Source organism: Hyperolius riggenbachi, chromosome 4 (assembly GCF_040937935.1).
Source record: "Hyperolius riggenbachi isolate aHypRig1 chromosome 4, aHypRig1.pri, whole genome shotgun sequence".
Classification (NCBI taxonomy): domain Eukaryota; kingdom Metazoa; phylum Chordata; class Amphibia; order Anura; family Hyperoliidae; genus Hyperolius; species Hyperolius riggenbachi.
Genome location: NC_090649.1, coordinates 44,243,841 through 44,266,875, shown reverse-complemented (window position 1 = coordinate 44,266,875; position 23,035 = coordinate 44,243,841). Strand labels below are relative to the sequence as shown.

Sequence of the window (23,035 nt, the reverse complement as noted above, 5' to 3'; positions counted from 1 at the left end):
AAGAATAGAGAGAAGCGAGGATTGAGAAAGGAAGGAAAAAAGAACAGAGAGCTCTCCAGTACCCCCCACACCCAGCACCATTTACTGTTTGAACTTTCTGCTTGTGACAGGATGGGACAGGAAGTAAAGCGAAGATGGAGTACGCTGGAAGAAATGAGACAGCGGGGACCCAAAGACTCGCGCCGGTGGACAGGTAATGTATTGCGGCTGGCCAAGGAAGCAGGGGCAGTGAGCAGGCGGCAGTGGCAGTTCCACAAGTTGTGAATCGATTTCATGCTGAAATCGATTCAAAATCTGTTTGCAGTGTACGGGCAGCCATTAGACCCCTCTGATCTGATTCTATCAAAGAGGGATCTATCTGTTGGTCGATCTGGTGGAAATCGACCAGTGTGTGGCAGCCTTTAGTCTTGTATCACCTAAACAACTCTTGTTGTTATGTCTATGAATACAATAATTATGTGAGCATAAGAAAGGAACCAATGAGCAATAGAGCAAGATGACCTGTTCTAATGAATCCCATTTTCTTTAGTTTAAACTAGCTGAGGACCCAGCGTTGCCCGGGTATGTATTTGGCTGGTTTCGGCTCCACCTATTTTTTAATCCTAACACACAAACACTTAATGACCAAGTTTGTGAGCTCTGGCATAAATAATTTGTATATTCCCATAGAAATTAAATAAATCAAATTGGTGGTTTGTGACTCCGCCCCTCTCCAGCAGTTGAGCCCCAGTTACCCAATGACCAACTGTAGCAGACTGAGGCATCTACTATTAACAGTGTAAAAATGGCAGCATTTTAAATATTCCCTTTGAAAATCAACAGGTGAATTTTGATTGGCTATTATAGGCTCCACCCACTTACCTGTTCTAATGAATCCCATTTTCTTTAGTTTAAACTAGCTGATGACCCGGCGTTGCCCGGGTATGTATTTGGCTGGTGTCGGCTCCACCCATTTTTTTAACCCTAACACACAAACACTCAATGACCAAGTTTGTGAGCTTTGGCATAAATCATTTGTATATTCCCATAGAAATTAAATAAATCAAATTGGCAGTTTGTGACTACGCCCCTCTCCAGCATTTGAACCCCAGTCACCCAATAACCAACTGTAGCAGGTTTGAGGCATCTCCTATTAACAGTGTAAAAATGGCAGCAATTTAAATATTCCCTTTGAAAATCAACAGGTGAATTTTGATTGGGTATTATAGGCTCCACCCACTTACCTGAATATTAATCTCAGTCACCCAGTGACCATCTGTGCAAAGTTTGAGAGCCCTGCCATTAACAGTGTAAGAAGGCCTGCAGTTTATATTTTCCCAGTGAAATTTGTTTTTGGCTCTGACCACCTTTTGTAATCTGGACAGACAGTCATTAAAAGACCAAGTTTGTGAGCTTTCGGGTTCCTGGCATCAAAATTGTGTGAATGGAAGCAGTTTATCCAGCAAAGAAATCTGATTGGCTGTTTGTGGCTCCGCCTCGTTTTCTGAATTTGAACCCCAGTGACCCAATGACCAACTGTACCAGGTTTGAGACTTGTGCCATTAACAGTGCAAGAATGGCAGAAATTGTAATATTCCTCTTGAAAATCAACAGGTAAATATTAATTGGCTTTTTTAGGCTCCACCAACTTTTCTGAATTTAAATCCTGGCCACTCAGTAACCAGCTGTGCAAAGTTTGAGAACCCTGGCAATAACAGTGAAGAAGGGCTGCAGCTTACATTTTCCCAGGGAAATCTGTTTTTGACTCCACCCACTTTTTGTAACCTTAACACACAGTCACTACTCAATGACCAAGTTTGTGAGAATTTGGGTTCCTGGCATCAAAATTGTGTGAATGGAAGCAGTTTATCCAGCAAAGAAATCTGATTGGCTGTTTGTAGCTCCGCCCCTTTAGTGAATTTGAACCCCAGTCACTTAATGACTGACTGTAGCAGGTTTGAGGCATCTGCCATTAACAGTTTAAGAATGGCAGCAGTTTCAATATTCCCCTTGAAAACCAATAGGTGAATTTTGATTGGCTGTTGTAGGCTCCACCTACTTTTTTGATTATTATTTCCAGTCACCAACTGTGTCAAGTTTGAGAACCCTGCCATTTACAGTGTAAGAATGGCTGCAGTTTATATTTTCCCATATAAAAAGTTAGTTGTTTTTGGCTGTTTCTAACCTTGACACACAGTCACTCAATGACCACGTTTATGAGCTTTGGGATATTTGGCATCAATAAAGTTGCATTTCTCCATTGAAATTAAACAAATCTGATTGGCTGTTTGTAGCCCGCCCCCTTTTCAGAATTTAAACCCCCGTCTCCCAGTGATTGACTGTACCAGATTTGAGGCCTCTGCCATTAAGAGTGTAAGAATGACAGCAATGTAAATATTCTACTTGAAAATCAATAGGTGAATATTAATTGGCTGTTGTAAGCTCCACCCAGTCATCCAGTGACCAACTGTGTCAAGTTTGAGAACCCTGCCAATAACTAAATGGCTGAAATCAATCTAACAAATCTGATTGGCTGTTTGTGGCTCCACCCCCTTTAGTAAATTTGGACCCCCAGTCACCCAATGACTGACTGTATCAGGTTTGAGGCCTCTGCCATTAACAGTGTAAGAATGGTAGCAATATAAATATTCCCCTTGAAAAATCAATAGGTGAATTTGGATTAGCAGTTGTAGGCTCCACCCACTTTCTAACTATTCATCCCAGTCACCTAGTGGTCAACTGTGCAAGTTTGAGAACCGTGTCAATAACAGTGTAAGAATGGTTGCAATTTATATTTTCCCATGCAAAAAATGTAGTTGTTGGTGCCGCCCACTTTTTCTGACCTTGACACATTGTTACTCAATTACCAAGTTTAATATTTAAATATATATATATATATATATATATATATATATATATTTAATATTAATCCCAGTCACCCAGTGACAAACTGTGCAAAGTTTGAGAACCCTGCCATTAACAGTGTAAGAATGGCTGCAGTTTAAATTTTCCTAGTGAAATTTGTTTTTGGTTCCACCGACTTTTTGTAACCTTGACACACAGACAGTCACTCAATGACCAAGTTTGTGAGCTTTCAGGTTCCTGGCATCAAAAATGTGTGAATGGAAGCAGTTTATCCAGCAAAGAAATCTGATTGGCTGTTTGTGGCTCCACTCCTTTAGTGAATTTGGACCCCAGTCATCCATTGACCGACTGTAGCAAGTTTGAAGCCTCCGCTATTAACAGTGTAAGAATAGCAGCAGTTTAAATATTCCCCTTAAAATCAATAGGTGAATTTTGTTTGGCCTTTGTAGGCTCCACCCACTTTCCTGAATATTAATCTCATTCACCCAGTGACCAAGTGTGCCAAGTTGAAAACCCTGCGATTAACAATGTAAGAAAGGCTGCAGTTTACATTTTCCCATTAAAAATGAAAGGCTGAGATTTGATTGGCTGTTTTATGCTCCGCCCACTTTTCCTGGATTTGTAACCTTGGTCACCAAGTGACCAACTGTGCCAAGTGTGGGGACTCACTTGATTACTGTGAGAATGACAGCCTTTTACATTTTTTTCCATTGACATGAATGGGTGAAATCTGATTTGCTGTTTGTAGCTCCGGTAAGGTAAGCAGGGGGGACGCGAGACCCCCAGAACATACTGTACATACATCCGATTTTATATATATAGATAATGTTAGTAATAAAATGTCATAACCAGAATCTACTAGCATTATTATACATTACCTGGCCCCGGAGATCACATCTCCACTTCCTGGTTAGTTTGCAAGAGTCCGGCAGCCAGCCAATCACCATGCAGGGACTGAGGAAACTAACTAGGGAGGGGAGGAGACACGATTACCAGGACCATGTAATGTATAACTACATCTCTGCCTACTCTCACACTGAGCCCTCCCTCTACCTATGGCTAAGTCTAAGACCCCACTGATGCCTAACCATAACCACTCCACCCCTGCTGCCCAATCCTAACCACTCCACCCCCACTAACCCTAACCACTCCAGCCCCACTGCCTATCACTAACCACTCCACCCCCTGCTGCCTGACCCTTACCACTCCACCCCCATGCCTAACCTTATTTACCCCATGCCTAACTGTAACCCTCCTGCCTAACCTTAGCTACCCCCTGCTGTCATAGTCAGAAATAGTAGAAGCCGCGATTAGCAGCAAGGAAGATAAAGCATAGAGCCGGATATTGTTACGCTTGGTGGTATGTTCTCCACAGTCAGCACGACATGCATAACCTGACGTGAAGGAGGTACACACGCTAGCACAAGGAACCAGGATATCCCCAGTTTAGTGGAGGAGAGGACTGACTCCCATAGGAGATGTGGTGCACAGAGCAGGTGTAGATCCGAGCAACCACAGACAATACTTCCACTGTAGTGGCTCAGCGCAAGGTAGTGCTGAGCGCATAATCCAGAACTCAGAAGATCAGGACAGGTAACAGAATGAACGTTTGCTCAACTAGTCACTGCTTAAGTGACAGCAAACGTCCAAGACAAGACAGACTGGAATGAGGCAGCCAATGCGATTGCAGCGGTGGCGTGCCTCACAAGGACAGGACAGAATAGTTGGGAAATAAGAGTCAAAGAAGGCAGACATAATACACACAAAATATACAATAGGTATGATTTCCTAGCGTATTACGATTACAGCTATCAATGAACTACAAACGACTAACTGACATATGTATATATTGGCGATAAACCGAAATATGACATAAGCAAGGAACACTAACTAAGAACTGGAGCAGGACTAGGAAGGATTCGCTACTTCTACGCAGAAGCAAGCGCAATCCACGCAAGGCAACAGGAAGAGGACTGACTAGCTCAGCACGGGTGATCACGATACGCGCAACCTACCAAAAAGTGCTGGAAGCTGACTGACTGAACACAGGATATAAACAGTTCGTGTACGTATATATCAGCGACACTGATGTATTAACGTAACACAAATACAAGGAAAATAACAAACGTGCTAGTATGCATATATATCGTCGATGAACCAATATATGATGCAAGACTAGCAAAGTAACATTAGAACTAGAAACATGATCTGGGGCCAAAGCAGCAAGACAGGCTTATGCTGAAGCTATGATAGCCTGAGGAGCCCTGCAGGAAGCACATCTTTATACTGAGGTCATCCAATGGGAACAGACATGTAGATTCCAACACAGGTGAATGGTAATTATTCAATCCTTTGCTGGTCAGCACTGCAGAGCCACTGCAGATGAAATCAGCAACTAGTTTGAGTGCAAACCAAACTATGCAAGCAAATGCATGTAATGACATCAAAAACTGCTTGTCTTCAGTAAAACTGCAGCCAGCAGTACATGCTGCAGACGTGATCATAACAGTACCCCCCCCCCCCCCCCCCCTTAAAGGCGGATACTAGACGCCTTTCAAAACTGACATTCCCAGCAAAACAATCTGACTGATAATTCATGATGGCCGGGACAGCCCGACAAGACCAAATTCCAGAATCAGTCAACACAAGACTGGACCCATCAGAACCAGAACCTACAAAACCATGCCTGTCAGTACCACAAGCCTCAGTGTGATACCCATCAGAACCACGATTTCCAGAAAAAAAGCCCCCCGAGCGATACCCACCGCCTTCCAGGGACTGTCCAAAAATGCCAAAGCCTTTGCAATGCCCACCGGAACTGTCTTTACCAACAAAAAACCCACTGTTGAACCAGTCCAAGGTACCAGGACAAGTTTCCTCAGAGATCTCCCAGAACACTTTGAAGTTCCATAGAGATCCCAAAAGGTTAGAACGCCCTTTAGGCTCACATGGAGAACTATCAAGAACCCCTATAGAACCTAGGGCAATTCCAGAGTCAGGGTTACAAGGACAAATATCAAGATCAGGGCTTTCAGGGACCAGAACCATCTCAGGGCATGCAGGCAGACTGGCAACATCAGAACATGTCTCCACTAAGGAAGCATCTGAGCACGCCAACACCTTAGACGCACTTGGGCATTCTGGCACACGGAGCACATCTGGGCACACTGGCACAAGAGAAACTTCTGGGCATGTCAAGGAACTGCGAACCTCAGAGTCAGTCAAGATAGGACCGAAACCAGGACTGGGCAAAAAAAAATCATCATGACTAAACTTCACAGTTACTGGATTCTCACTAAAGAATGCAGGATCAGACTTAGATGTCACTGATTCTACCAAGGTTATTAACAAATCATGTTCAGGGGCATTTACAAGACAGGACAAATCTTCTGATGTATGCACCGAACTAGACAGAGTTTCCATAACTTCTTCTAGACTAGACAGAGACTCGTCTAAAACACTGGATTGGAGCTCATGAAGGGCTGCAAAACAAGTCAGTATTGCAGCAACCCCCACTGAACTAGGCAAAACTGAGGAACTCACTGGACAGGAAGGGGACTCTGGAACTTCTGCCACACCGGCCAGAGAACCAGAATTTTCCAGGATACAGGGCTGGGTTTCAGGAACACTCATTAACCCGGACTGAAATTCTGAGATTTCTATTATTTTTTCCAGAGAGTCATAATTATCCATGTTACAGGGCAATACTTCTAAAACATTCAGAGGATAGGGCTGAAGTTCCCTGGCTACTGTGATATCAGAGAGGGACTCAACATCATTAGCAAAATCTGACTGTGTACAGGGCAAGGTATCTAACACGCTTGCTGACAAGGACAATGCTTCAATGGCTTCCGCTTCACTAAGCAGGGATTCACCAAGTTTTACTAGAACAGACTAATTCCAAAACAGCTGCTAAACAAGTGAATACTACTGCAACACCAACTGAAGTAAGCAGAGCCTCTGAGTCTTCTGCTCGAGATCTTGAAGCATCTACAATACTGAGTGAAGCATAATACTCTGTAATTTCAGCTTCACTGCACCTGCTGGACAGCATAATGATTCTGTAAGCTGAGTTTCATTGGAAAGAATTGAATAATTCATGGTACAGGGCAAATTCATAAGAATATTTTCTGAACAAGGCAATGATTTTGTGATTTTAGGTTCACATGATAGATGCTTAGAACTATTCGTGGAACTAGAGCAAGGTACAGAAACAGGAAGATCAGGACACAGGGCTTGTGAATCTGAACAATAGCTTTTCTACTGTGAGATTGGAAAATTCAGATGTTGGGGTTCCAAGGCTACCAAACATGATTGCTGAGACTAAGGAACTGGTGTAATGCATATATTGGTATCTGCTGGATCAGACAGGAATTGATCTTTATCAACACAGGTACAATATACAGAAGTGTTTGTTGAGGCAGGCAATAATTCTTTGATTTCTGTTTCACTGAACAAAGACTCATGAGTACTGGCTAGACTGGACTCAAAAGTCAGCAGGACCTCTGGATCCTCTGCTGAGAAATTTGTGCAGGGCAAGGTTAAAGAAGTATCAGTAGCTTCTGTCTTACTGGGAAGTAACACTGAGTTATCCATGGTACAGGGTGGCATTACAGGAACATTTACTGGACAAGGCAGGGATTCAGGATCTTCAATTTCACACAAAAGGAGCTCTGAATCACTCGCTGAATCAGCCAGAGGTGCTGAAGCAGGCGGGTCAGAACGCCAAATTTGTGAATCCGGAGTCAAGTTCAATTGTGAAACTGGAAAGCTCAGAGACAGAGGTTCTGAGGTCATCTGACTGGATAGCGGAGCCTCAGGAACTGAAGTGGAGCAATCTCCAACTGACAGTGTGCTTTCCCTGGTATCAACCGATTGAATTGCATACAAATCATCCAAAATCATTTCCCACACATCGATCAACGGAGCCACAAAGTCATACCCACACACACCAGTTTTTATTAGATTATAGGCAGACTTAATGCATGCATTCAATACTGCTTCACTTTTAGCACTGAAGAAATGACAGAATGAACTTGAATCACTGTTCAATTCACAGACTAGAGCTTCAATCTCCCATTTCTCAAATGGAGGATCCCATGCACACTTAACGACAGCTGAACATTCAGGCTGACCACAGTTCACAGGTGTGGTTGTGGCAGGAACATATATTGGGTTATTTAGCAGGCGATTGGCAGATTTCTTATTCCTAAGAATCTCCGAAACCTGTAACAAGTGTTGAACTGTAGTATATGCAAATTCCCCTTGCTGCACAAATAAGTTGATCTGCTCAATACTCTGTAATATGTCTTCATAATCATATTCAGACAATTCATTTAAACAAGAATTTTTATTCTCCCTGGCTAGCAATGAAAGTTCATTAGTAGTTTCACAGGTCCACCTGACTCCCCTGAATGGTAACTGAATTTTATCATCTGCTAATGGCGGAGTCTCATTACAGATCTGATGCACAGTCGCTAAGGGCAAAGACTCTGCTGGTTGTGAACGTTTCCTGGAACGTTTACGCTTATTTCTATGTGAGACTTTAGACTTTGCTGCCTTAGGCAGTGTATTCACAGATGAAGGGACGTTATCAGTACAACTATCTGCTTGCTGATCATTTTTGCAAGCAAACAGCTGATTGACAAGCTGCCAGGAGCTCATTAAAAGGGTAAGGCAAATTAGTTTTGCGCAGCCAGTTATGGATCACAAACGCTAAAACTTCCAGCAGTCTCTCTTTCAAATTGGTATGATCCAGGACATCATAAGCCCACTGAAACAATTTCCCCTTAAACAAGATATAAACTAGCTGGGGTGCCCACATTGAAACAGGAGTAGCCTGGAGCTCGGGACTGGCCAGAAACCTGGTACTTTTAGAAAAAAACTCATTTTCTGTTTCAGAGTTAAGTTTCTCAAATTTCTTAAAGGAACAGGAACCATAACAAACAGTGTCATATTTGCTGAAGGTCTCCCCCACAATGGGGATTTGTAATGGGGCTATCATAATGTTACGCTTGGTGGTATATTCTCCACAGTCAGCACGACATGCATAACCTGACGTGAAGGAGGTACACACGCTAGCGCAAGGAACCAGGATATCCCAGTTTAGTGGAGGAGAGGACTGACTCCAACAGGAGATGTGGTGCACAGAGCAGGCGTAGATCCGAACAGCCACAAACAATCCTTTCACTATAGTGGCTCAGCGCAGGATAGCGCTGAGCGCATAGACCAGAACTCAGAAGATCAGGACAGGTAACAAACCTCTTGAGCGGCGGCATACCCAACACAGTGTCGGGCATACTAGTCAGGAGGTTAAAGAGACACTGAAGCGAAAAAAAATATATGATATAATGAATTGGTCGTGTACTATGAATACTTACTAGAAGATTAGCAGCAAAGGAAATATTATCATATTTTTATTTTCGGTATATAGTGTTTTTTCTAACATTGCATCATTCTATAATATGTGCAGATTACACAACACTCAGCATTCAAAATGATTCTTCCAGAGCAGTCTGTGAACTAATGACCTCTCCTCTAGCAGAGGAAAAGTAAATAGTTCAGGAACAGTTGAGATAATAAAAGTCAGAAAACAGCCCTCTCCACGACTTTGAAAGTCGTAGAGCTTAATGGCTTGTTTGCATACAGATAACAACTGGAGTTTCTTAACTCTTCCTGTATTAGAAACAATTAGATTGATGTATCTGATCTTAATGTTTTATTTCTTAGCTGTGCTACACATACAAATCATACTATCATCTTTTTTTTTTTCGCTTCAGTGTCTCTTTAAATAGAAGATGAAAAATGATCTCCTAGCAGAAAACTCAGGCCTTTTGTGATAAAACACATTTTTATAGAATATAAGAGACTATTCTCATATAAAATTAAAGAAAATACTCAAAATGATTTTGATAATACTTTTCACCTACTTTTTGGTACTTTTTCAATTGCAAAATGCTGAAAAACTATTTAAAAAAAAGTTGAAATATGATATCTTAGGAGAAGATTGAATCGTGTATGGGCCAGAGTCTGCTATTGTACATGCATTTTAACTTTTTTTTTTTTGTCCAGTTTAAAGTACTTCATAAAGCTCTAGTAGTCATAATTGTCCTTACAATGGATGAATATGATACAGAATATGATTTGTTTTCTCCATACAACTAACGTAGTGTTACTGCAGTGTATGTTTTATTCCATCAGGTATAACTGGCAGGATGTTCGCCTTCGACCCTTTCACAGCTCTGGTGTCTGTTCTGGTCATTCTTTTCTTGGCCAAAGTTTACAACAACCAGAAACAGCCAAAGAATCTCCCTCCTGGACCCCGACCTCTGCCCATCGTTGGAAATCTGCTCCTGCTGGACCCAGTCCAACCCTACAAAACATTAACAGAGGTAATGCAAACCTATTATAAAGCAAACAGTAACATTTTGTACACAAAGACGTCATTATGTCTGCAGGGGACCTAGCCAACTATAGGTATGCCCCCGCATGGGAGGTGGGGGCTAATCTTGCCACTTATACATGGGGAGGCTAATCCGGCTACTTATACATGGGGTGTGGTCTAATCTAACTACCCATTATTATGAGGGGCCAATCTGACTATCTATATTTGGGGAGGCTAATGTGACTACATGGGGGGGGGGGGGCACTAATCTAGCTACCTGTATTTGGGGGGCAAATCTGGCTACCTACACATGAAAGGATGATCTGACTACCAATACATATATTTATCTCCTTTTAGTCGGTAGTTCTGCTGATCTCTCTGGTTGCAATAGTGTCTGTATCACACCCTGAAACACCCATGTGGCTAATCCAGCCAAACTTTAGTCAGGCTCAGAGGCCTTGATCGGCTTGCTTGTTCAGGGTCTATGGCTAAAAGTATTAGTGTGGCAGAGAATTGTCAGCACAGCCAGGACATCTGCATTGTTTAACCACTTCAGGACCACAGGCTTACACCCCCCCTAGTGACCAGGCTATCTTTTACAATTTAGGGCTCGGCAGCTTTAAGAGCTTGCTGCAGAACCATACACCACGCAGCACATAAATTAATCCCCCCCTTTTCTGTCCACCAACAGAGCTTTCTGTTGGTGGGATCTGATCGCTGCTGAGTTGTTTATTTATTTATTTGTTTATTTCTTTTTATAAATAAAATTACCTATTTTTTTATTTATTTTTTTCTCCGCCCTCCCTCCCCCGTCAGCCAATCACAGTGATCGGCTGTCATAGGCATCAGCCTATGAGAGCCGATCACTGTTGTGCCTCCCCAGGGGACAGCTGAGTGACACGGCTGTCCCCAGTACAGCGCTGCCATAGATCGCAGCGCTGTACAATGTAAATAGACGGTGGTTTTGCTGTGTAACAGTCTCCTAGCGGCGATCGCCGCTGAGAGACTGATAACGGCCGTCATTCAAGTGGAGATGCCCGGGCATCAGTGCGTGCAATCTTCTGCAAAACCCCACCCCAGGACTTGACACCAATTGGCGTTACGCGGTCCTGAGGCTGTCACCCTCCCGTACACCAATCGTTGAAAGGAAACACATATGGCGGTCTCCATATCCCTCTCACTTCAGGTGTCCTGTAAAGGTCTGTAAACAATCAGCAGCCAGGAAGTGCTGAGACCTCTACAGATGAGGAAGAATTAGGCGTGTACACATGAAGAATCAGGACTCGATCCATTGGGCGGGATTCTGGGGCCAAGTTCTGTACAGGTGAACCTGTTCTGTTGCTATGCTAAGGAATGGAGGCCTGATGGTGCAGCACATGATGGAATGTGCTGGCATGTGCTTAGCTGAGACATGGCCTCAATTCACTAAAGGCTGTTTGTTCAGTAAGTCAAAACTGTTCGGTAAACTACCTCATGCGGTATTTCTGTTCTTAATTTTAAATTCACTAAGGATTTTAGAAATGTGGGTAACATTCGGTAAAATAGGTCTAAAACCATTCGGTAAGGTATTCTAAAGTATTCGATAAAAGCAGATTTATGCGGTATTCTCCCAAATGACCTTGTACAGTAATTTTTGGGGCATTAGCAGCAGACTCTTCAACCTAATCTAACTTTTATTTATTTAATTTTGTGGGTTTTTTGGAAAAAAAATGTTTTATGGATGTTGTTTTACTATTTGTGTTGCGCTTCATGTAATATGAAATAGATTTTGTTACAATTGATCTTATTTTCCCTGACAGATCCAACTTCCCGACAGGGAGCAGCTGGCTACTTAATGTCAGGAAATAACTACTGAACATGCCCACTTTCACTTTTGTGAATTCAAAGTTCATGACAGAATTACTAAAAAGTTTTAGACCAGACTTAAAAACAGGTCTAAAACATTCGGTTATTATAAATGAATTCCCTTTTGATGCGACTGATTGCTGGTTTACACCAAACCATCAGTAGACTAGTCTAAACTGCTTAGTGAATTGGGTCTAATTTGCCAGTTTGGATCTCTCACTGACACATCTGGGTTGGGTTAATGTTAGGCTGAACACAGGCTAGATTCTCAGCAGAGGCGGCCCAGTCTGGCTGCCTCAGCCAAGGAACATCTCGCATGTACTCAAGGCTTAAGAGACTCTGTAAAGTGAAAAATTCCCCTGGGGCGTACTTACCTCGAGAATAAGAAGCCTTTGGATCCTATCAAGGCTTCCCCTATTCTCCTCTGCCCCACGGTGGTCTAGCAGGGTCCCTCTGAATGCACAGCCGACAATTTGTCAGGCTGTGCAATATTTACCTTTTCCTGTTCCAGCGGGGGTGCTGTTGTGGCTCTCCACTCGGAAATAGGCAGAAATAGCCAATCTCAGTCAGGTCCGCTCTACTGCGCAGGTATGGGTGAATTGCACTTGCGCAGTAGAGCAGACCGGACTGCGATCGACTATTTCTGCCTATTTCGGAGCCAAGAGCCGCTACTGCACCTGCGCTGGAGCCAGGAGGGTAAATATTGACATCCCTGCCGATCAGGGAACTGTATCGCTGCCACTGAACAGACAGACAGACAGACAGAGGAGGACGGGGGAAGCCTCGATATGATCCAGAGGCTTCCCCCTCTTGAAGTGAGTACCCCCCAGGGGCATTTTTGTTCTTTACAGATCCTCTTTAAGACTGAGAATATAGCTGACAGTGATGAGCACAAATTTTGCATGATTGTAAATTTCCATAGTAAAAATGGCGATGCAAAATTGTAATGTGAAATTTCTGGAAAAATGTTTCGTTAATTCCATCTGCAAACCTAATCAGGAACCATCATTTCTCAATTTTGTGTAATTTTCGCATGACTTTTTTTGCCAGTTTTAGCAGTTAATAGCAAAGCCTATATTCGTGCCATGGTCACAAAAATTGCTACATATGTTAAGGAGAAGAGTGGGAAAAAAGCAGGCCTGAATTTACCTCACAGGAGCCTATAGGCACAGATGTTTTGGCACCTTAGACTTCACCCTCCATGAACCTGCAAATCCCCGCCAAACTGCACCCCAAGTGTGCTGGCTGGCCCAGCTGTCACTTCTCTCTTCGTTCCCTTGCCCATCATAGGTAGCTAGAGGTGCCCCTTAGTATTAGGTATTGAGAGTTGCCCTCAGTATTAAGTAGCTAGAGGTGTCCCCGACCTGAAGGGAGATTTTGGCAGTGGCTTGCAGCGAGCTGGTTGAGTAACCTCTCATTTACGCTCTGCTCGAGACTCTGTATAGGGAAGGAATGGGGAAGCACTAGAGGAAGGGAGTGAGCCTCCTTTCCATCATCAGGCGCTTGTAGGCACGTGCCAACAGTGCCTTATGGTAAATAGGGCCCTGGGGAAAAGGTCAACAAGACCTTGTAATTTTTGAGGAAATCGATTTTAAAATGCAAAGGAAAAATGTTTTTGAAACTTTTTTAAAAACTGACAATTTAAAAAACATTTTTTCTTTGCATTTTTAAAATAAATTTTCTCAAAAATGAAGGACTTTTTGACTTGTTCCCACTATTCTTCTTAACCTCCTGTGCGGTATGCCCGACACTGTGTCAGGCAAGGAAAACTTGCTAAAAACGGTATGCCCTACACAGTGTTGGGCATGCCGCTCAGGAGATTTTCTACTTAACTGTGAGCCCCCGGACTGTGTTAGCTAGCTATAGGGGAGCCAGGACATGATAGCTAGCTATATGTATGAAAGAATTGGTGGTCCCCTCAGTGATCTCCCCCCTTTAGTGTTTTTCCCCCTTTCCCTCTGCAGCGATAATGCCTGAAATGATTCTCCTTACCCGCAGCCGCATGCCTCCCTTCTTCCTCAGTTCCATCTCTCTCTGTCCCTCCCTCTCCCCCCGCAGTGATAGTGGGTGGCCGGTACTCACCACGCCTCTTGCCCGCGCTGATCACACCAGCTCCAATCCTCTCTGACTACCGTACCGGCAGGGCCGGGCCGAGGCAGAGGCTGGAGAGGCTCCAGCCTCAGGGCGCAGTGTAGGAGGGGGCGCACAATTCATTCAGCTGTCATTCCCAATTGTGTATGAAGCAGAAATAAATAAGAAAAGGGGATACATGACAGTGACTGCAAGCCAGATAACTAGAGATTAAGGTGTTGGGGAGGTTGGGGGCCTTGGGGCACCTATTAGTCTAATAGCAATCAGTGTGTGAAGGCTGGGGTGGGAGGGATGGGGGGCGCACTTTGGTGTCTCAGGCTTGGGTGCTGAAGGACCTTGTCCCGCCTTTGCGTACCGGCGTGCGCAGTTTGATGACATCATCAAGCTGCATGCCCCAGTACTGTAGTCAGAGATGATCGGAGTTGTTGTTGTGATCAGCACGGGAGAGAGGAACGGTGAGTACCGGCAGCCACCCACTATCGTGGAAGGAGGAAGGGACAGAGAGACAGAAGAGAGGCATGTGGCTGTGGGGGGAGGGGAGGGAGGGGAAATGTTTCAGGCACTATTGCTGCAGAGGGTATCCTCTACTGGACACCCATGGCTTCCTAAGTGTACTGGGCACCTATGACTAACTACCCTATAATGAGACAACCTAACCTATACTGGGACACCTATGGCTGCTAACATGTACTGGGCATCTATGACAAACCAACCTATACTGGGACACATATGGCTGCTAACATGTACTGGGCACCTATGACTAACCAACTTATACTGGGGCACATATGGCTGATAACATGTACTGGGCACCTATGACTAACCAACCTATACTGGGGCACATATGGCTGGCTAACATGTACTGGGCACCTATGGCTAACTAACCTACACTGAGACACCTATGGCTGCCTAACCTATACTGGGCACCTGTGGCTGGCTAACCTATACTGGGCACCTGTGGCTGGCTAACCTATACTGGGCACCTGTGGCTGGCTAACCTATACTGGGCACCTGTGGCTGGCTAACCTATACTGGGCACCTGTGGCTGGCTAACCTGTATTGCGGCACCTGTGGCTGGCTGGCCTATACTGCGACACCTATGGCTGGCTACCCTGTACTTGGACACCTATGGCTGGCTAAACTATCCTGGGGCACCTATACTTGGCTACCTATACTGGGAGTACTTGTACTCACCATTGGTGTGCTGATCCCTCATCATGTACCTCTGAAAGTGCCGTTCCCCAGCGATCGGTGTTGATGACGCCAGGGTCATCAACATCTGGCAGCAAACCTTTTTTTTTTGTATTGAATCCAATATAATAACCGGCACTTCGGGATTCCGAAGATGGAAGAGCACCGCACGGTGCGTGAGACAGGACAGATAATGTATAAATGCACACATGGGGGGGCACATTTATACACTAGGGGCTTGATTTACAAAACGGTGCTAACTTTAGCACTGGCCCTTAGCACGTCTAAACTCAGTTGAAATGTGAGAAGTAGTGATCGTGCGCAAAGTACTGCCCTGCTCAAAACGCAGGGCGCTCCGCGCGAAGTGGCCACTAAAGCCTATGGGACTTAGCGCGCGCATAGGACTTTGCGCACGCAAAACTTTGCGCGCGGTACTTAGCACACGATCTGATTGAGAAAACTGGTGCTAACCTACTGAGCACCCTGGTTAGCGTGCCTTAAGACTTTAGACGTGCTAAGTAGGTTAGCACCTCTTAGTAAATCAAGCCCTAGGGGGGCAGCGGCGAGTCAGCGGACGTGGCCAATTCCCAAGATATTGATCAGGAGTCTGCCTGCAGTGTATAGGCAGCCGACAGATCTCTGTCCAATCAGATTGGATCAGAGAGAGATTTGTCTCTTGGTGGAATCTGACCATCATCCCTAGCTGTATGTAAAGCAGCAATACTTAACGTTGTGAGGTAGTGCAGGAGGTGCAGAGGCTGGTCGACGATCGTTTCGCCCCGCTATGAGGGCTTTCTCGAGACCGTATGACCCCTTGTGCCTGCCACCATCTGTATATACTGGAAGCCACACCCCCCACTTAACACCTAACCAATGGCAATAAGTCCCTGAAACAGGCTAACCTGTAACACCTGTAGTGAATAATACTCCGTTGACTCCCCTTACGGAGTATTATTCACTACAGGTGTTACAGGTGAGCCTGTTTCAGGGACTTATTGCCATTGGTTAGGTGTTAAGTGGGGGGTGTGGCTTCCAGTATATACAGATGGTGGCAGGCACAAGGGGTCATACGGTCTCGAGAAAGCCCTCATAGCGGGGCGGAACGATCGTCGACCAGCCTCTGCACCTCCTGCACTACCTCACAACGTTAAGTATTGCTGCTTTGTTTTTTTACCTTCTGATGTTTTTTAAGAAAGTTTTGCATTAAAGATTGGACTTTTTATGGCGAAGTTGCTCCTGGATATCCCCTTTCTCTCTTGTTTGCATGATACTTAGCTGGTTTCCATCCGGATGTTGCACCGCTGTGTATGAAAAGTATAGGGATGTTTTAAGGCATTGGTGTGCACTCACTCTGCTATCTTCTAATTATTGATCCCTAGCTGTATGGCTGCCTTTACATGTAGTAGTGCAGGTGGAGCTGCTGCAGCCCAGACGTGCAAATGATCAGAGGATTTAAGGAGTCATTTTGAAATTTTAGTTTTGATTTGATTTTGTGTTTTGAGCTTTTATTATACTCAACATGTATATTAGACCCACTAGACCTTTGCTTGACACACTTTGATAAGTTACAGGAAAAAAAGGCTATAAAAATTAACCTGGATCACTTTTTGGACAGAAATCCAGCAGAAACTGAACGCCAGGGAGGTTAAAGGAACCTGAACTCAGAATGTCCCCCTGTTCTCAAACAGGCACAACAGCATAATAACCTTTAAACAAAAACATTTCTTTGTTACAGCTGATACAAATCCTGCTATACATCTGCAGTGTGTCTACTTCCTGATTCATGGCAGCAGACTTATTGTTAACATCCTGTGCTTTCAAATGAGCTTATCTGCCATCTCTGCCATGGCAGTCATGTGGCACAGGCAGGGCCGGATTTACCATAAGGCACTGTAGGCACGTGCCTACAGGCGCCTGATGATGGAGGGGCGGCTCACTCCCTCTCCTAGTGCCTTCCTCCTTCCCTATGCTGAGTCCCGAGCGGAATGTAAATGAGGGTTTAGTCACCTGGCTCTTGGCATTCCACTGACAAGATCTCCCTTCAGTAAGGGCACCACTAGCTACTTAATACTGAGGGTACCTCTGGCTACCTAATGCTAATGGATACCTGTAGCTACCTATGACGGGTAAGGGAGAAGTGACAGCTGGGACAGCCAGCACACTTGCGGTGCGAGTCAGTGGGGGTTATGGGTTCCTGGAGGGTGAAGTTTAGGATGCCAGGACATCTGTGCCTATAGGCTCCTGTGATGTAAATCCGGGCCTGGGCACAGGGGAGAGATCAAATTACAACTTGTGATTAGACACAGAGGAGGGGGAATTAGACAGGCTGAACTCTCTAAATACATACAGGGTGCATTCCTCTATGTTTTCCTTCTGTCCTGTGCAAGAGTTTAAGTTCACTTTAACATACGTAGCAATTTTGGTGACAAAAGTATGTATGGGGGCTTTGCTAATAACCGCTAAAGTCGGCTCAAAATTACGTGAAAATTATGCAAAATTGCATAATTACGGTTCCCGATTATGCTGAAATGGAATTGACATAATTATGATTTATATCCTGACGATTTTGCATCATACGAAAATGATGCTAAATTACAAATGGATTACTCAAAATCAATTGAATGTTCAAATTGTAATTATGTGTGGCTGTAATTGCGGAAATTAACGTGACATTTTGTGTAATTGTAATTAGCAAATTGGGATTATCGCTATGGCTGTATTACTGAGCATTGCAGTCTGATTTGTGTATTTACAGTATAATCACAATTATCCACAGAATGACAATTTTAAGATATTATACATATTATTTTTCATATTTTGAACTTTTAGCTGTCTAAAAAGTATGGGCCCGTATATACTGTACATTTTGGACTGGGTAAGGCTGTTGTGCTGTGTGGATACGACACCATAAAAGACGCCTTCCTAAACCATGCAGAAGAATTTTCCAACAGGCCAGTGATGCCCTTGGTTGCTAAAATAACAAAGGACCATGGTAAGTTTGATGCTCTAAACTAGTGTTGCATAATCATCAACTCTCAGGAAGATGGTTTCATATTGCAACAGGATCTAGATAGGATGGCTATATGGGCACATACATGGCAGATGAAATTCAATGTTGAAAAATGTAAAGTCATACATTTTGGTCGTACCAATGGTCTAGCACCATACAGAATAAATGGGAGACAGTTGGGGACATCAAACTTGGAGAAGGACTTAGGAGTACTCATCGACAACAAGTTAAATAATCATACTCAATGCCAAGCCGCTGCAGCTAAAGCTAACAAAATTTTAGGATGCATTAAAAGGGAAATAAAAACTCGAGATGTGAGCATAATATTGCCCCTGTTTAACTCTCTAGTAAGGCCACATCTGGAATATGGAATTCAGTTCTGGGAACCACATTACAGGAAAGATATTGCAGTTTTAGAGCAGGTGCAGAGACGAGCAACAAAAGTGATACGTGGGATGGAAGGTATCGCTTACCAAGAAAGGTTAGATAAACTGGGTTTATTTAGTCTAGAGAAAAGACGCCTTAGAGGGGATCTAATTAACATGTATAAATACATAAGAGGGCAATATAATAGCTTGGCGGATGAGCTTTTTGTTCCTAGGCCTTCTCAAAGGACTAGAGGACATGATCTGCACATGCAGGAAAAAACGTTTTAGCCATTTAGTTAGGAAAGGGTTCTTTACAGTAAGAGTGATTAAGATGTGGAATTCATTGCCACAGGAAGTCGTTATGGCAAACGCTGTACCTGTATTTAAAGGGGGCTTAGATGCTTTCCTTACGTTGAAAGACATCCATGGCTACAATTACTAGGTAATGCCTAATAATGTTGAACCAGGGATTTTATCTGATTGCCATCTGGAGTCGGGAAGGAATTTTTCCCTTTTGGGGCTAATTGGACCATGCCTTCTAAGGGTTTTTTCGCCTTCCTCTGGATCAACAGGGATATGTGAGGGAGCAGGCTGGTGTTGTACTTTATACTGGTTGAACTCGATGGACGTATGTCTTTTTTCAACCAAAATAACTATGTAACTATATGCAATGGATACCTAAACTGAGAGAATGACCACAATTCTCAAAGATAATGCCGCTGATAATGAAGTAGGTGAAAACTTATCACCACACATTGATCAGTATTTTAGTGTTGATTCTAACCCTTAAGTTATCACCTCTGTAGTTATCCTTACATGCAGCAGATAAGGAGGGGAGGAGCACACGGAAGTAGGATGTATCTCCACCCCTCCTGCGGCAAAGACGATTACAGCTAGTCTGTATAGGACAGCCAGGAAAGGAGAGAGAGAGGCTAGGTCTGTGTGTGTTTCTGTTTCTCTGTGTGCAAATTTCTGTGTGTGTGTGTGCGCACATTGTGTGTGTGTAAATTTATATTATATATATATACTAGCTGATTGCCCGGCGTTGCCCGGGTATGTATTTGGCTGGTGTTGGCTCCGCCTACTTTTTCTAACCCTAACACACAATTACTCAATGACCAAGTTTGTGAGCTTTGCGGTCTTTCGTATCAATAATCTGCATTGAAATGAAACACATCTGATTGGCTGTGCGTGGCTCCACCCCCTTTTCTGAATTTGAACCTCAGTCACCCAATAACCAACTATACCAGGTTTGAGGCCTGTGCCATTAACAGTTCAAGATTGGTAGCAATTAAGTATTCCCCCTGAAAAGCAACAGGTGAAGTTTGATTCACTTTTGCAGGCTCCACCCACCATTCTGAATATTAATCCCAGTCACCCAGTGACCAACTGTGCAAAGTTTAAAAACCCTGCCATTAACAGTGTAAGAATGGCTGCAGTTTACATTTTCCCAGTGAAATTTGTATTTGTCTCCACCCACTGATGACCCGGCCTTGCCCGGGTATGTATTTGAGTGGTGTTGGCTCCGCCCACTTTCTAACCCTAACGCACAAACACTCAATGACCAGGTTTGTGAGCTTTGGGGTCCTTGGCATCAATAATTTGTATATTCCCATAGAAATTAAACAAATCAGATAGGCTGTTTGTGGCTCCGCCCCTCTCCAGCATTTGAACCCCAGTCACCCAATGACCAACTGTAGCAGGTTTGAGGAATCTGGTATTAACAGTGTAAAAATGGCAGCAATTTAAATATTCCACTTGAAAATCAACAGGTGAATTTTGATTGGCTATTATAGGCTCCACCCACTTCCCTGAATATTAATCTCAGACACTCAGTGACCATCAGGGCAAAGTTTGGGAACCCTGAAATAAACAGTGTAAGAAGGGCTGCAGTTTACACTTTCCCAGAGAAATTTTTTTTTGGCTCAGCCCACTTGTTGTAACCTGGACACAAAGTCACTACTCAATGCCCAAGTTTGTGAGTTTTGGGGTCCTTGGCATCAATCATTTGTATTTTCCCATGAAATGAAACAAATCTGATTCACTGTTTGTGGCTCTGTCCCATTTTCTGAATTTGAACCTCAGTGACCCAATGACCGAATGTACCAGGTTTGAGGCTTGTGCCATTAACAGTGCAAGAATGGCAGCAATTTTAATATTCTCCTTGAAAAGTGACATGTGATTTTTGATTGGCATTTTTAGGCTCCACCCACTTTTCTGAATATTAATCCCAGTCACCAGATAAAAAAAAAATAGCGTTGACAGATAGTGACAGGGAGTGATTGATGGGTGATTAGGGGGGTGATTGGGTGCAAACAGGGGTCTGGGGGGTGGCCAGGGGGGGGTCTGATGGGTGCTGTGGGCGATCTGGGGCAGGGGGGGGGAGAAATCAGTGTGCTTGGGTGCAGACTAGGGTGGCTGCAGCCTGCCCTGGTGTAGTGTTGGGCGAACATCTAGATGTTCGGGTTCGGGCCGAACAGGCCGAACATGGCCGCGATGTTCGGGTGTTCGACCCGAACTCCGAACATAATGGAAGTCAATGGGGACCCGAACTTTTGTGCTTTGTAAAGCCTCCTTACATGCTACATACCCCAAATTTACAGGGTATGTGCACCTTGGGAGTGGGTACAAGAGGAAAAAAAAAATTAGCAAAAAGAGCTTATAGTTTTTGAGAAAATCGATTTTAAAGTTTCAAAGGGAAAACTGTCTTTTAAATGCGGGAAATGTCTGTTTTCTTTGCACAGGTAACATGCTTTTTGTCGGCATGCAGTCATAAATGTAATACATATAAGAGGTTCCAGGAAAAAGGACCGGTAACGCTAACCCAGCAGCAGCACACGTGATGGAACAGGAGGAGGGTGGCGCAGGAGGAGAAGGCCACGCTTTGTGAGACACAACAACCCAGGCCTTGCATGAGGACAAGAAGCGTGCGGATAGCATGCTTTGTACCGCCATGCAGTCATAAATTTAATAAAGATAAGTGGTTCAATAAACAGGGACCACGCGGCAACGCTAACCCAGCAGCAGCAGACGTGATGGAACAGGAGGAGGCGCAGGAGGAGAAGGCCACGCTTTGTGAGACACAACAACCCAGGCCTTGCATGAGGACAAGAAGCGTGCGGATAGCATGCTTTGTACCGCCATGCAGTCATAAATTTAATAAAGATAAGTGGTTCAATAAACAGGGACCACGCGGCAACGCTAACCCAGCAGCAGCAGACGTGATGGAACAGGAGGAGGCGCAGGAGGAGAAGGCCACGCTTTGTGAGACACAACAACCCAGGCCTTGCATGAGGACAAGAAGCGTGCGGATAGCATGCTTTGTACCGCCATGCAGTCATAAATTTAATAAAGATAAGTGGTTCAATAAACAGGGACCACGCGGCAACGCTAAACCAGCAGCAGCAGACGTGATGGAACAGGAGGAGGCGCAGGAGGAGAAGGCCACGCTTTGTGAGACACAACAACCCAGGCCTTGCATGAGGTACCGCCATGCAGTCATAAATGTAATAAAGATAAGTGGTTCAATAAACAGGGACCGGCTACGCTAACCCAGCAGCAGCAGCAGCACACGTGATGGAACAGGAGCAGGCGCAGGAGGAGAAGGCCACGCTTTGTGAGACACAACAACCCAGGCCTTGCATGAGGACAAAAAGCGTGCGGATATAGCAGCAATGCTTTTTGCTGCCATGCAGTCATAAATGTAATACAGATGAGAGGTTCAATAAACAGGGACCGGTAACGCTACACCATCCCAGATGTTCATTGGTCATGTTACTTGGTTGGGGTCCTGGAGTCGTTTCCAATCCAGGATTGATTCATTTTAATTTGAGTCAGACGGTCTGCATTTTCTGTGGAGAGGCGGATACGCCGATCTGTGACGATGCCTCCGGCAGCACTGAAACAGCGTTCCGACATAACGCTGGCTGCCGGGCAAGCCAGCACCTCTATTGCGTACATTGCCAGTTCGTGCCAGGTGTCTAGCTTCGATACCCAATAGTTGAAGGGTGCAGATGGATTGTTCGACACAGCTACGTCATCTGACATGTAGTCCTTGACCATCTTCTCCAGGCGATCGGTGTTGGAGGTGGATCTGCACGCTTCCTGTTAAGTGGGCTGCTGCTGCATGGGTGTCAGAAAATGTTCCCACTCCAAGGACACTGCCGATACCGTTCCCTTTTGGGCACTAGCTGCGGCTTGCGTTGTTTGCTGCCCTCCTGGTCGTCCTGGGTTTGCGGAAGTCAGTCTGTCGGCGTACAACTGGCTAGAGGAGGGGGAGGATGTCAATCTCCTCTCTAAAGTCTC

At 44.4% G+C, this 23,035-nt stretch overlaps 1 protein-coding gene across 2 annotated transcripts in view; it reads left to right on the top strand.

Moving 5' to 3' along the window:
* LOC137571188 (cytochrome P450 2B11-like) overlaps positions 1-23,035 on the top strand; it is a 203,568-nt gene that overhangs the window by 144,744 nt on the left and 35,789 nt on the right. For both annotated transcript variants that reach the window (XM_068280008.1, XM_068280007.1), the window contains 2 exons: positions 10,045-10,235; positions 18,182-18,344. In XM_068280008.1, coding sequence (XP_068136109.1) covers positions 10,045-10,235; positions 18,182-18,344 — 354 coding nt within the window. The remainder of the gene's footprint in view (positions 1-10,044; positions 10,236-18,181; positions 18,345-23,035) is intronic.